General features: G+C 33.3%; 5 protein-coding genes across 5 annotated transcripts; 3 read left to right on the top strand and 2 right to left on the bottom strand.

Annotated features, from left to right (window-relative positions):
• Positions 1–1,174: 1,174 nt before the first annotated feature.
• Positions 1,175–2,737, bottom strand: ASCRUDRAFT_81841 (uncharacterized protein; the record flags this gene model as incomplete). The annotated part of the gene is made up of 1 exon (XM_020194667.1): positions 1,175–2,737. The coding sequence occupies one exon, from the start codon at positions 2,735–2,737 to the stop codon at positions 1,175–1,177; it is 1,563 nt and encodes a 520-aa protein (XP_020045810.1).
• A 567-nt stretch (positions 2,738–3,304) lies between these two features.
• Positions 3,305–3,529, top strand: ASCRUDRAFT_81840 (uncharacterized protein; the record flags this gene model as incomplete). Its single annotated transcript, XM_020194666.1, has 1 exon — positions 3,305–3,529. The coding sequence occupies one exon, from the start codon at positions 3,305–3,307 to the stop codon at positions 3,527–3,529; it is 225 nt and encodes a 74-aa protein (XP_020045809.1).
• Positions 3,530–4,730: 1,201 nt separating this feature from the next.
• Positions 4,731–7,339, top strand: ASCRUDRAFT_109206 (uncharacterized protein). The gene has a single exon (XM_020188719.1). The coding sequence runs from the start codon at positions 5,180–5,182 to the stop codon at positions 7,208–7,210; it is 2,031 nt and encodes a 676-aa protein (XP_020045808.1). The 5' UTR covers positions 4,731–5,179; the 3' UTR covers positions 7,211–7,339.
• Positions 7,340–7,531: 192 nt separating this feature from the next.
• Positions 7,532–9,958, bottom strand: FZO1 (mitofusin; the record flags this gene model as incomplete). The annotated part of the gene is made up of 1 exon (XM_020189858.1): positions 7,532–9,958. A coding segment is annotated over one exon (2,427 nt), but the record flags the coding sequence as incomplete, so codon positions are not given.
• Positions 9,959–10,824: 866 nt separating this feature from the next.
• ASCRUDRAFT_16171 (uncharacterized protein) lies at positions 10,825–11,151 on the top strand (the record flags this gene model as incomplete). The annotated part of the gene is made up of 1 exon (XM_020189402.1): positions 10,825–11,151. A coding segment is annotated over one exon (327 nt), but the record flags the coding sequence as incomplete, so codon positions are not given.
• Between the last annotated feature and the right edge of the window lie 3,848 nt (positions 11,152–14,999).

The following is a 14,999-nucleotide window of genomic DNA, read 5'->3' as shown; positions in this document are numbered from 1 at the left end:
CTTTCATTTTTATTATTTAATTTTATATGTGCCAGACAAACCAGAAACCTCCTTTTAAACTACAAGTTGCTAATAAATTATCATGAGTCATTTTTTTTTCAAACACAGACCAAAATTTTCAAACTTCTAAATAATTGCTTTCAACTATCCTTTAATAAAAACAATATATATTTGCTAGGCAAATTCACTGCTATCATTAGAGGTAGCCATGAGCAGAAAAATCTCTTTACTCACTGCTCATGAGTAGCCAATTAAAGTTTACTCATGAGAAGAACGTAAGTAACAAATATCTTACTTGAATTTGGGAATTGGATTTTACAAAAAAATACACTGTTCAAAAACTTTGCAATTTCCAATCATTGAGAGTATCTAGATATTCGTTATCTGGTGAAACGTTCCAGCTATCAAAACTGAAAAGTATGCACGCTCAAAAATTGTTATTGTTTTTCTGCTTTAAGCAATTCCTCATGTCAGGTATGAGTCAATTGAGCTACTCATAAAATACATGAGAGATGTGAGTAATTCATAGTACTCATGGTCGCCCCTAACTATCATACTTTTTGAATAAAAATCCTTTTACCAATCAATTGATTGCTACATTTAAATATTGATCATTGTATATCAAATTAATATGCACCTAGAACTGTAAAAGAAAATTGTTTTTGTTGACTTTCAAGAGACATCAAATGAATGTATTGAGAAGCTAGACCAACCTAAAAACCTGAACCAAAATGCTAAAACGATTTTTCGTTAAAAGTGCTAGTAATTTACAAAGACTCAATAGTTTTGTGTGCTAAATTTTAAAATAAAATAAAGTAAAACATTCTTTGTTAACTTTATGAAAAAAATATCTTACTTTTGCATTTTTGTAGTTATAAACCAGAATGCAAAATCAAAATCCAAGTTCTACCACTCTTAGGCATCAATATTGGAAATCTAAAATCCAAATATTACAGCTTTAAAATTTGAATAATAATAATGTTTTTTTATTATTTTTTGAATATTCTTATTATTATATTTTAAGGTATAACTGTACTCTTACTGCAATCAGCAAAATATTTAGTAGTATATTCAATAATCTCAAAATTAAACACTAATTATAGGGGATCGAAGAACCTCGAAAAAGAAATTTCAAGTCCTTTGAGAACTGACTTAAATGAATTAGAATTAAACATTAATAAAGAATGTTTTCTATGGAATTACCGTTAGATGATATCCAGAGATTTAACAAATTTTTAATTCGTTTGGAGATATGTGGATTAGTTGTTTTAACATTGGTCTGGCGTTCTATCTTCAAATACTCAATAAACACCCGATGGATGTTTGATTTAAAAATTAAAAACTCAGGAATTTTGTTTCGTGAATAGTTTTCTAAAATCGACAATTTGTGGTTTAATTCCAGAGGATCGTGATTAGCGACAACATCGAAGGCTTCTTTCAGAGAGAGATCTTCTGTTCTTAAATTTTCATTTTGGTTGAAGAAAATTATTTTCTTTGAATCTTCGTTTGATAATGATTTTTCATCCTCCTTACTCAAAAGAATACCTGAATAACTAACTTTTTCATCAGTATTTTTGCTAGATTTTGAGGTTTTTAAATCATTTTCATTGAAGTTGCGATCAAAATTAACCTTTGAATCAAGTTCAATATGCCTGTTGCAATGGTATGATAAAAGAACATCTTGAAAAAAAAGTCTTATTTCTTCTAAAGTTTTTAAATTGGCTTGAATAGATTTACTAAGCTCATTTGCAGGTGGAAAGCTATTGAATTTGAGAATTTCTGGTTTAAAAGCTTCCTGTGAATAGTCATTAAAATCGATTCCAAACTTATATTTATATCCAAATTTGTTTTCCCAGCACCCCTTATCGCAATCTTTCACTCTCAGGGTATTATCACTTGCATCATCGATGTTTTTGATTGTATACCATTTTTCAGAACAGGGAGATTTAACTTTTGATGTTTTGATTGAGGAAGTTTCGAGAGTATTAGAAGTGCTTGAAGTAAGCTTTCTTTGTTTCTTGGAATTGATTTTCAGGCTGGTAGAAGTTTGGGTTTTACGTTTCAAAGAAATTTTGGAAAAATCGTTTCTTTTTGTGGAATTACTATTTAAATCAATTTTTTCTTCAGTTAATGAATATATTTTTTTATTTTCAGAATTTTTTAAACTATCAGAAGCATCATCAGCAGTACCTTCATTGTCCTCTTGAACCTCCGAACCTAAAAATTCGGCCAATGTTGGTGGATTTTTTGCAACTTTATAAGCTTCATGAAGCAAACGTTGAGATTTTTTAACAGGAATTTCGTTTAGAAATTTCTCAATTATTTCAGAACTCAACTTAAGTAGATCCAATTGATTAGCCCACATATAATCATTACCAATGAAAAATTTGACTAAATAAACTTGCATTAAATCTTTTTCGGATACCAAACTTGATTCTTCAGATGATATCAGCTTAGAAACACCCTGTCTTGATTTCACTTTAGATTTTCGAAGTATAATTTTCGTTTTTTTGCGATGTCTTGAAGACGATAAACCGTTCTTTGGCCTGTTCAGCAACACATTTATAGGAGCAGAAGTCTGTGGAATAATCATTCCCGGCCATGGTGGAAATCCTTTTACCTTGGCTAGAACAATTGAACCATCTGTCAATGGTGGAGATTGAGTATTTACTTGAGGTGGTGAAAGAGTTCTATCATGAGCTGACTTATCTGTTTTTACAATGTTTTGAGTACTCATGCTATTTTGACGAGAATTTTACTATCTTTCGCTGAAGATATTGTATAAAAAATCAACAGGAGAGTAAACTAGAAATTCCAGACCACTAACGATTTTGTTTTTGCAAGAGGGATCTTTGTTAGTTATTTTTTGAATTGACTTAGACCATTTGAAAGGCAAATCTTCATTTAAAAACGAAAAATCATCTGAAAATTAAAAGAGCCGTTTAAGATCACGTAATATTACGTAATCAACACATCACCAGCACAATACAAATAAAAAACATCAAGCAGAATGATTTCGGATTAGTGCTTTAATCACGAATAGCACAATCTGGAGACCTCTAACTTGGGCAATATTCAGAGGTAATTCTTTCATTACAATAACACTGTGATAAGATTTTTCGATTAACACTCCATCAACCTAACCACCCCACAAAGACTTTTCAGTTTTTTGATCATCATAACGTTGTGTATCAGGTTGATTGAAATCCAAATCTTTCAGCCAGGTCACAGGTTTGGGTTTTTATTGATTTCGAATTGATCCTTTGACTGACTTCCTTAGTGGATAGCTATCAAAAAATAAAAAATGCCTCGTTATCCTTTTGAAGATGAAGATGAACCCTTTCGAAAAGCTTTTCGAGAAAGGAGAAGTAATTTGAATGGTCAAGGAGTGATTGTGTATGATTTCCAGTCACACATTACCTATTTGAGAAAACCTAGACAACAAACTATTAAATGTTCTTTTTGCAAGCAAGATACAACTATTGGTCTTCCCTGCTGGAATTGCAGCACTCTTGCTTTTCCAAAATAAAACAAAAATAATAAAATCGGGTCTTTGTAATGTTTTTGTTGTTAATTTTGGTTACTAAGCCAAGTATTCCATTTGGGCTTTAGATTTTATTTAATTTTTGAATGTTTAAAATTTTATAGTGGGATCTTAATTTATTTATTATTTATCATCGTCGTACATTCTTGAGATTGAGTAATGAATATTGTTGATTTTTGATTTATGATTTATTCTTCTCTTTAGTGTTTGAGGTTTGCCGTTAGTTTTATAGCAATAGAGAGAAAAACATACAATACAAACATAAAGATCGATACCTACCAAGGAAACACCATCAATTTATTGTTCATTAAGAAACTGTTTTTTTACTTGTATTTAAGTTATTTAAAAGCAAAATCAGCTACAAACATAATATCCAGCTATGATTATTCATCTCTAAAAGAATTGTTTAGTGTTCTTAAAGTTTCCAACTTGCTCTCCAATTTCGATGCTTCGTACTTTAAGTTCTGCTCGTGCTCATTCTGAAAGAGATTCCACCATATGTTGCCAACAGCAGTGTATGTAATTGAAGCTACAACAAAGAAATTAAAAACAGGCCTAAGAACTTTCTTAAGTCCAAAATTCGTGTTTGTTTTTCTTATTTCCAAATTCTGTTTTGAAAATTGCAGAAGCTTAGTACTAGAAGATGAACGCTTGGAAATTTGGATACTTTTGATTCTTTGACCTATTGATTTTTGAAATAATCCCTTTGAAGAGAATTTGAGAATATTATAGTACATAACTGATATTTGTAGAATATAAAATGAAAATGTATTTTTTTCAAATTTCTTTCTTGATAAGGAAACTATTTTATATACCTCTTGATCAGGTTGAGTTTTGGTAAGACCAGTTTCTAAGCCAGTCACTGGATCTCAGATGGAGACTTGCTCACGTGAACAACTTGTCAGATTCCAGTTATCAGTTTAATGTTATTAGCAGTGCAAGAAAGATGCATGTTGAGAGTTTTAAGAATCTTGCCTGTTTTTATTTCTTTCTAAATAGCTATCTACCAATCTTTTATATTATTTGTGGTGATTAATCTTGACTGTTGTTTTGTTATTGTTTTGCTCCTTTGAAAAGCGAAGAAATGGTCTTTTTATTACCCTAGTACTAGTATTAGGGCTACTGTAAGCAATAGTAAGTCTGAGACCATGAACATAGATCCTAATCCTAACATCCAACATCATTTCACCTTACAGCTCTGGTGAAGTCCCTCTTTTCATGCTTTTACTTTCTGCAACAAGAAGTTCGTTTTCCAGAATGCTTACTAATCAATAAAACCTTTATCTGATTTCCTTGAAAGTTTCACACCCAAGATTTTTTGATTCTCCAAGCATCATTTGCTTCATATTCTCTTTATTTGGCTCTCAGTGTCTGAAGAAAAAAGTAATTACGGTTTTAATATTTATCTATTTTATTAATACTCAGTTTTAGAGTAAATTATTTTGCTACACCAATTTGGGTCAAAAGCTTCAAAAATTGAAGTTTTATTTTTCGAATTCCAACATTGCAACTGTCAGCTTTTTCTTGCCCTCGGTACTGCATATTTCTTCCATTAATAAAATTGGTAATTTTGAACTGGTGTATCTAGTTCTTGCTTGAAAGGACGACAAAGATAGAACCTTTTTGTTGAAAATTATGTTTGAAGAAAAAAATTCTACTCCAACTGATTGTTTAAATTTAGACTCAAAAAATGTTTTTTCTGGAAGTTTTATACCAGATGACTCTCAAATCTCTTTCCAATCTCTAGTTCCAAGTTCTGGTCAAAATGTGGCTAAAAATCTTTCAATTACTGATAAAAGTAATGGAAATGATCGAAATGAAAATTTGGTAGATCATAATGATGCAGATTTAATATTGATAAATCAAAATAAAATATATAATCACCTTAACTTAAATCTAGCTGGAAAGGATTCCGAAAATAACTCTCTGAAGGATTACTCTCTCAACAGACTATTTGATATTTATCCTAAATTTTTAAATCATGATTGCAATACAGTAAGCATTTCTGATCATAATTTTCTTTCCTTTGATAATGAAAGAATTGAGTTAAACAAGCTATTGCAATCAGATAAGGAAATTTTTACAAAGAAATATCCGATTGATAATTCAAGTCAAAACTCCTTTTTTCTTTTCTTTACATTTGAAGATATTTCAGCCGAACAACCAAAAAGCATTGAAAATTCCAAACTACACCAACAAAATATAATCTGGATTTTGAGCAAACTTGGTTCTCCCAACAATAAATTACTTAAATGGTTTCTGAGAAAATTTCCATCAAATCAAATCAAATTAATTTTAGATTATTCTACGTATTTAACTGACATTTTTATTCTCCAAAAACTAATATCACTTTTCAGCTCCGCTAACTCAAGCCTCAACCTTGAAATTTCTTTTGAAATAATTGTCTCATATCTTGTAAAACTTGGCGCCAATAATGTCATTCTAGAAAATATAATGATATCGGAAAAGTCATTTGAAATTGAGGACTATCTCACTGATATTAACTTGAATAATTTTGGCTGCTCTAATAAGGAAAGTATTAAAATTTTAAAATTTTCTAATTCAATCGAATCAATTTTGCTCAAATTTCAGTTAATAATATACATGGCATTGAATTCAAAATTTTCAGAAAAACTTTTTATATTTTTGTTGAAACTAGTCACTTTGGTTTCAATGGATTCTAGAGTGGTTCAGTTGCAGAGTTCTACTGTTATTCTTTCTGAAATTTTGGGAAAGATAATACATTGGTATTTTACCTTTCAGATCAAATCAGTTGATCAGAACAGAATCATTAAACAAGAACCCAAATACTTAAAGGATAGTTTAATAACGACACGATATAAAAGATTTTTTGCTTCTAATAAAATTACTGTTGAAGATTCTTTTTCTTTTTATAAAAATTCCTCTGGCTATAGGTTTAGTTCAAACTCAGGCTGTCAGAACATCAGATTAAAGCTGTTTTATGATTTTATTCCCTTATGGTTGTTTTCTTTTTCCTCAAATTTTTCTTATGTGAAACTAATAGTTGATACATATAATTCAAATAACAACTTGGCCAGAACTGATAACTCTCTTTTTTATCAGTTTAAATTTTGGTTGTTCGTTACTCTTATCAACAGCAAAGATGTCATGGATTTAGGTAGGTATGATTATTTGCCTGCAATTAACTACGATAATCTTATTTCTTTGAAAGAAATAGATTTGAAATATTCTTTTTTGGACAGGAAATTTAGAAAGATTTTACTTTTTCATGCTATTGATCATACAAAATTTTTAAGTTCAAAAGGTAAGAAAATATCACATAGCAGGACCATGACTGAGTTGAAAAGTATATTTCTAAAGCTATATGCATTGCAATTTTTACTTATAAATTTTTACGTGGATAATAACAATGATTTTATGACATTTATTATTAGTACGAATCAATTGAATATTGCGCTGAATACACTAAAACTATTTGATTGCGACCTATTAAACAATGGGTCAAATCATAGTTTAGTTTTGAAACTACTTCAAAATTTAAACAAAATAGAATCTTTTTTTACACCTTCTTACAGCTTTCAACTAAATATGGAAATACAAAAATGTGAAACAATAATTTCTTCAATGTCGAGTCAAATTGCATCATATAATTTTCCCTTTAACCACTGTGATTTGAAGAACTAAAGAATCCAAATCACTTTTTAGAGTTAGAATCAGCAAAAATATAAAAAGTTTAATTTTGCGTAAACAATAAATAAATAACCAAATATTATTTCTCGCTTTAATAGTTGTTAAGGACTAGTAAGAAAAAGAATATTTATTTTAATCTTTTCAAAAAGAAACAATGAAATCAACAATGAGAAAAACTGAAATATAATTAAAAAGAGTGTTATTTTCTTTCACCAAAAATAATTTAAACTTGGTGAGTATATTTAGCTGATTTCAACAGTTGTACAAGAAATCAAATGATTCAACCAATACCCTTTGAGCTCTGGCAGTTTTGTGTAACTTTTTATAAGTTCCTAAACCAATTTCAAAAGCCTTTAACTCTCGGAAAACTTTCTCTTTCATTTCATTTTGTTCTTTAATCTCTGTTTGAAAATTTTCAGATATTTCTTTTAATGGATAGTTCAAAATTAGCCTGCATTCCTTTGAGATTCTCATAGAATTAGTATTTGCGTAGTCCAAGTCATTTATTGAGTGGGCTAATTTTTTGGAGAACTTATTTTTAAAGGCGTTTGGAATATCATTAATTAGCCAGCACACTCCTAAGAATCCCACGGAAAATAAGACTAAGCCAACTGAAGTTTTTGAATGGAAGAGAGTTGAAAAATTGCCCAAAGAATGTAAATTAGTGAGAATTAGATCCTTTGTTAAAAATAATTTGGCGGAGGAAGTAAGGAAAATCAAAGAAACTGAACTCTTCCAGTCGAATTTTGCTTTATTAGGTTCTGGAATACCAAAACGATTCAATGGTCTATTAGAAATCTCAGCCTGTTTTTTCAAACCAAGAAATCCCAAAAACAGATCAAATGAAGGATCAAAAAAATCCAACAATGATATTGGTTCATTTAGATTCCTTACAATAGTATCTCTTTTCTTGGTAAACATAAAATCATTTCTGAATATCCTGTCATCCATCAAATCATCCCTCTCCAATGCCGATTTTCCAATAATTTTAATTTTTTCAACACCCTCAGAAGTTTTTCTTTTCGCATAGTTTTCACTAATTTCCACACTTTCAAGGACTTTGGAAATCATTAGATCTTGTGTTTTTAAAGCATACTGATAAATAGAATGTACACCTTTATAAGGAATTTGATCGTTATCAACAAAACATAACTCAGCAATGGCTGCCGATATTGTTGTTTTTGAGAACTTATAGATATCAAAAGAGACGTTCTCAATGTATTTGTTAATTTCATCAAATGAGCTGACACTATTAGCTAAAAGTCTTTCGTAAACTGGGTTGATTTGACTTAGTTTATCTGAAGCGCATTCTTTATCTTTTAAAAATAGTTTTTCATTTAGTAGAGACAAACTTTCGACATCCGATAAAATTTTTAGAAGATAATTTTTAGCTGGAGCCAATTTGGATAAAGCTCTTTTTTCTAAAATGAACTTTCTTAGCGATGAGTCTAAATGATCAAAGTTCGGATCATCATTGATGTCAATGTTGTTTGCATCATTTCCGTGGTTAGGGTAATTATTGAAATGACCAGTTGAACTCTGATGATCAAGAATTTGGGAGGAAGAAACAAAGTGAACAAAATCTCTTGCATCTTTATGAGTATCTGGACTTAATCTTTGAACCTGATCCAATATTTTTGTTATGCACTTATTTTTGTCTCTGATATTATCAAATTTGTTCACCACAATAAATATAAAGTTCTTATCTCTTGCAGCAGCAGTAATAAACTCTTTAGCCGATAAAGTAAAATGATTTTCAGCATTAACTACAAACACAACCAAATCAATTTCTTCCTGCCTGGAAAATACTTGAGTCGTTTGGTATGAATCCATATTTAGACCAGGAGCATCAATAAGAGCAATATCAATAACACCATTTCTTAATAACGATTCATCTAAATTTCTATTATCATTTACATAAACCTTTAAATAAGAATACTTGTCTGACTCTTGGACCAACTCATGCAAGTCATGAATTGAAAAGATTTTGTAAGTCGACTCGTCTTTAATGTTGTAAGTTGAGGGAGAGGGCTTTGAAGAAAATGTTAAAGACAAATTTGAAGTTTGAGATAAATTCGATCTTTGAGATAAAATTGAAAGTGGTATTGCATGAACTTCCTCAATGCCATTATTTACTGAGGAGTCTATTACTTCGCAAAACACATTGGTACATGGTTGTTGGTCCTCAGGTAACAACTTCCTTCTCAATAATGCATTACAAAACGTAGATTTTCCTGCGTTTAGATCTCCAGTGACAAAAACTTTTGATGATGTATCGTCAATACGTTCACGAAGGGACAATAAATGATTAATGGATGAATCAATTTTCTGGCTTAATAATCGTGACAAGGTTTGCCTGTCAAAGTTATCAATCAATTTACCATTGCAATTGCCGATTATATTATCAGATGTCTTGAAATTCAAATTCAAGAGCTTCAAATGAATCAGAGCAATGGAATCAGAAGCGACAGTATTAAGACTGGCGATAGGAAGACTTGAAGAAGGCAGATGATCCTCAGATATGGGTAAATCTAAGCTTGAATGTCTTTGAAGTGCTCGGAGTGACTTATTATCATTCAACAAATCATCATGATGTTGAGTAAAACATTCTACCGGATAGTGAATTGGTCTTTCTTTGACCTCCATTTTCAAATCATTCAAGATTTCGATGGTGACATTTATTGATCTGTCGAGGGCAATCCGATTCTCATTATATTGGAGCTGAGATAATTGAGATGTGAGTGATTTAGAATTGGTTTGTGGAAAATTATCAGCCTGATAATCTTGGCGACTTCCCATGTTAGAACTTCCTTGAGCATTTAATATGGAAGAAGAGGCAGAGGTGTGATTTGAAAGAGAGTTATTAAAGTACAGAGGAGAATAGAAAACTGTTGCAGGGATTTCCAATACATCAGCATCCAAATCTGAAGAAGAATCATCAACAAGGGTTTGCAGATCATGATGATTAGCATTTTCTTCATCATCATAAAATTTAAAATCTTTAATATCATTTATATTATTATGATATTTATTTCGTTTTCGCCTGGAGCTGTTTGAATCGTAATAGTTATAAATGTTATTCATTTTGGAAGTGACAATATTAATAGAAGAATCTACTGAAAGATTACAGGATTACAAACATAAAACGATTGCTGAAGAAAAGCATCACTGATTGATCATTTTCTTGGGTCACATGCCAAAGGTTTCAGTAGCATCTCCATTTATCCGCACCGAGTTTTCCGGCAACAAGCCAGAGAAAACCATCGGATTGACATATGATAATTGTAGGGTAATTTAATTCAGTAGTTGTTCTATTAACATGCTGCAGAAATTATTCTTTGACATAGAAAGGACTGAATAAGATAGTTTTGATTATGAGTAAGACATTGAACACAATCAAATACTTGAAAAATACTCAATATGTAAGATACAATTGTTTTTATCACTTTTCAGGTTTTAACTTCATCACAACACTAACATCTTCGGCATCGAAGTTTTTCCAAGTGCTTTCTTCAACTGAAACGATGATATTATTTCAAAACAATCCTGCTTTATCTATTGGTTCATTTCGTCATTTCCCACACGTATCATCATCTTTAAGTAGCATTGATCTTCAAATAATTTTAAAAACCTTTCGCGAAAATGATCACTTTATTGATCGTTTAAACAGTTTCATTTATCATAATGTTCATAATGATTTTACCTACATTATTGAAGCAGCTTCTTATCCCCTGTCTTTTATGCCTATTTATGACTTGAGAAAGATTGAGAAATCACCTGATGCAAACACCAAACCTGACACTGAAGACACATTCGGTTTCGTAGCTGTGGATGAAAATGGTTATATTATTCCGAAAAGTTATCAAATAAATGGGTTTTATAGGTTAATCACAGGACAAAATGGGCTCATGAAACCAAGCGACTATGTTTTAAAAAACTTTTCAGCAAACCACCATTGAAGGGTACAGAATTCTCCTTTTTTCAACAGATGGTTATTCAATAGAAATGAACCTCATTTTCTATTTATCTAGGTATCTTAAAATTTGATCATTTTGAGCACATTTATTTGAGCATCCAACTCAATTAATGAGATTCAATTAAAGAAATTCAATTATAACATTTCACTGGCCTCGTGTTTCAATTCATACCAATGAAAATTGATCAATAATTTACACGATAGCCATTTCTGAGCTCGATTGATGTAGTTTGTGGCGGAAGGTGCATTTTTCCCTGCAGAAGAAACCTTTGGATAAAATAATGGTTGTTAAACATCTTAACGACAATACTAGCTTCGATGCAAAGTTACTGCAGTATGATGCCACCTTTGGTAACCCTCCCTGATGTCTACATTTAGTCCCTCGGCGTATGTCACCGGTCCGCTCCCGTGACGGTCTGTGATCAAACCCAGTTCTCTATAAAAAGGGCTGGCGATTTCTTGTACGTTCTTCTTTCAGATATACTTTTTTACCTCAATATATTATCGTGGATACGCTAAGACGGTGAAGAGATCGGCAGCCCTTTTTATAGAGAACTGGGTTTGATCACAGACCGTCACGGGAGCGGACCGGTGACATACACCGAGGGACTAAATGTAGACATCAGGGAAGCTCTCAACAGCCCCTCTTAGCCCAGTACCCAGACGTCAAACAATCGGGTCAGTGTAGTTAAACATTTTAACAAACCTCCGAAGAATCGTTCGCGTTGGCCTAGCGGTCAGTTGCTGTGAGTGCAAAACATGGTCTCTGAATATGTGCACCCAGCGACGCGGAGTGGGTTCGATTCACCACCACGGCCCTCTAAATAAACCCGTTTTGGCGTAAGAAAAATGGTGTTTTTGAAATGCGGCGATGACTGTTGCACTTGGAATGCCTTTCCCATTTCTTTAGCAAAGTGGCAGGGGGGTGTTCTTTTGCATTGTGCGTCAAGAACCAATTTTGGCCAGTCTTTTAATTTGTTTGTTCACAATGACCGATATTTCAGAACTACTTTCAGTTTACAATCACCTACTTTTATAGGTAAGTAAACTCCAGCCGTAAATAAAATGATAAAAAAACCAAAATGTAGCACATAAATAAGAAAAGCCAGTACATTAGAACAGCAGGTTAATGGATATAAAAAAAATCAAAACCAATTAATACAATCGCCTTCGTAGAGTAGTAAAATAGTATATTTACAGGCACCCAAAATACTGTGCAAAAATCGTATGACAAACCAGAGGCCAAACCAAGCAATCAATAATAGCCGCAAAAAACCCGATGGTCGGATTAAATAGATGCAGAGATATCAATATTTGACTCAATGCACTTGCTGTTACCCTGTTTTACTCTGGTGAAAACTTGCGCGTTAGAGGAGGTATTCGCAGCTGGATTTCATGGATATCCATTTCCAAAAAAAAATAAATATTTGACAGACTTCTGATGAGGTGATCGCTACTTGCGCTGTGCTTGGACTGTCCGAAATCAGCTGGTTATTTAAGCAGGTTGATCATATATATGATGACAGAGCAGCCAATTGAGTTTTCAGGGACAGTATCCATGTATTGGAATTCTATTATGTTTGCAAAAGATTTGCTTATAAGTTTAATTGGCGAGAAGTTATCCCTTTTAGCGGTAAACTCATTCCATGCCTACTTGTGGGGATTTTGGGTCTGTCACTTCTCTGCTTCAGATGTGCTTCCGCAATCAAAAATGGCGTTTGTGTCGACGACGCCAGTCACTTGTGGCATTTTTATTTGCAATATAATTGAATCAACTGATGACATGCTTTGTGTATCTGCAGAAACACGTTCTTAGCCAACTTATCCATTTTGGCTGGCAAATTTAAAAATTCATTTGATGCTGCTGTTGGTACAGGTTGGCACAACTTAAACACTTAAGAGGTTCACGGCTTGGTCCCTCGTGTAGGTCATTATCAATGGCTTTGTACTGTTGTTGGTGGTAGTCATTCAAGCAAATCATTGCTTCTTTAGATTGCATCTGCCATACATTTGTAAGTCGCAGAATTGGCTCTTCTCTACTGGTAGCGCCGCGATACAACTAGTGAAATTGCATCATAGGTGAGCTAAGTTGAGCACGGGTTATGGAGTAATTAGTTCTAAGGCAGCATTCACTATTGCCAACGCCACTATGTCCACAATATTGCAAAGAAACAAAGTTAATAGGACCGATCAGAGTCAACCTTATTATATCTTCAATTTAAAGTTGCCAAACATCACAGTGGCAGGTTTGTAGTCGCACACTCTAATGTCATTTTTGTTACAACTACCAATTAGGCCAAGCGATTTGTTACTCTATAGAAACTTTCACGAAGCTGGATTTACCGATGGATAAGTGATTGGGCATTAAATTTAGCGAACCAGAATTTTCTGGTGGCGGTAACCCATTCGTTTTAGCCTGCGGAGCAGGAATCAATTGAATACACCAACACACGAACAATTAATATTTTATTCTCGTCACTGAATCACGCCTAAAGCAAGCGGGTGTCGCGCTTCACTGGCACCTCTTGCTGGAAAATTGTTTTTGCCGGCGCTTCTGCTGCTGCGGCAGCGCTAGATCTGCCCAGACTGATTGGTCAGAGTTGTCACGCTTCTGAGAACATGTAGCAAAGATTCGTTGAGCTGTAGCGCGCTCTATTTTAACTCGGAAGCTTTCTCGCATGATTTCATAACTGCTTACTGGTCGTACGACTTCAAACATTATGCAGCTGAAATTGGTGGTATTGGTATGGGGATGCATCTATCCAGCATATCAATACAACCTGGGTTATTTAGTGTTGTTAGTGGAAGTATTATTTTGATCCGAGTTCCTACAAATAATTGGACTGGTTCATCTTCGACGATGACTGCGTTTGATCAAGTGGTGCACTAACTCGTCAGTCAGCCACATTAACTTCTTCTTATTGTTGTTTTGTTATCCATGCTGTTGCTGCTACTATTGAAAATTGGAGTAAACTTTGACGTCATCCGGGTGCAGCTGCCTCAAATGATGTCGCTAAATTGTATGCCATGCTTGCTGCTGGTGGCTGAAGATGTCAGTCTCTTTGCAAAAATGATAGCGAGCGTAGATCGTAATCCATCTTCTGCCAGGCAGGCCACCGCAGCCCTTGGAGCTCATCATCTAACAATGCTGGGCGAGGGCAAGTTGTTGCAGGTGATAAAAATGATAATTGCTTATCGCTGTGGATCTAACTACCACATGAGCATTAACTGTTGCCAGGTTGGAAAGTTTTAATAATTTTATTCACAACTATGGGATGGATCTGCTGCAGTGCTCAATCTGATAACGTGTATGCATGCAAGCTGATCAGTGAACATTCCTAATGTGGAAAACGCAGCCATTGACTGTCACTACATTAGAAGTCTCAGCAGAATGTAGTAGCTAAATATTGGCAACAAGGAAGGCTGACCAACGGGAGTGCTCCGTGAATTGAAATGATTGGCAAAGGATATCTGTTTATTGATGTTGCCATGTTTGCAGTCTTGCTGATGATTCTGATTGGCACAGACAAATGAAGGTAATTGAACTCAGTTATTAATATCAGATATGCAAAAGCAGCAACAGCTGCTCAGTTCAAAGTTGTAAATGCGCTACCGGTGCCGAGATGCCCACACAAATCAGGAAGTCCCAGTTCAGTAAGTGAAGTGTGTTCTCTGCATTTCTTGGCTACGACTTTGGTAGAAAAGCATATGGTCTGCAGAATCTGAATGGCAGTTCTGTTGTATCGATGCTGTTTTCCGTGTTAACCAAACAGTGTATTTTCTAAAGAACCACTTTCGGCAGCGAGT

This window comes from Ascoidea rubescens (assembly GCF_001661345.1).
Source record: "Ascoidea rubescens DSM 1968 unplaced genomic scaffold ASCRUscaffold_11, whole genome shotgun sequence".
Lineage (NCBI taxonomy): Eukaryota > Fungi > Ascomycota > Saccharomycetes > Ascoideales > Ascoideaceae > Ascoidea > Ascoidea rubescens.
Note: the sequence above shows the minus strand (reverse complement) of the source record. Positions and strands in the feature narration are given on the sequence as shown.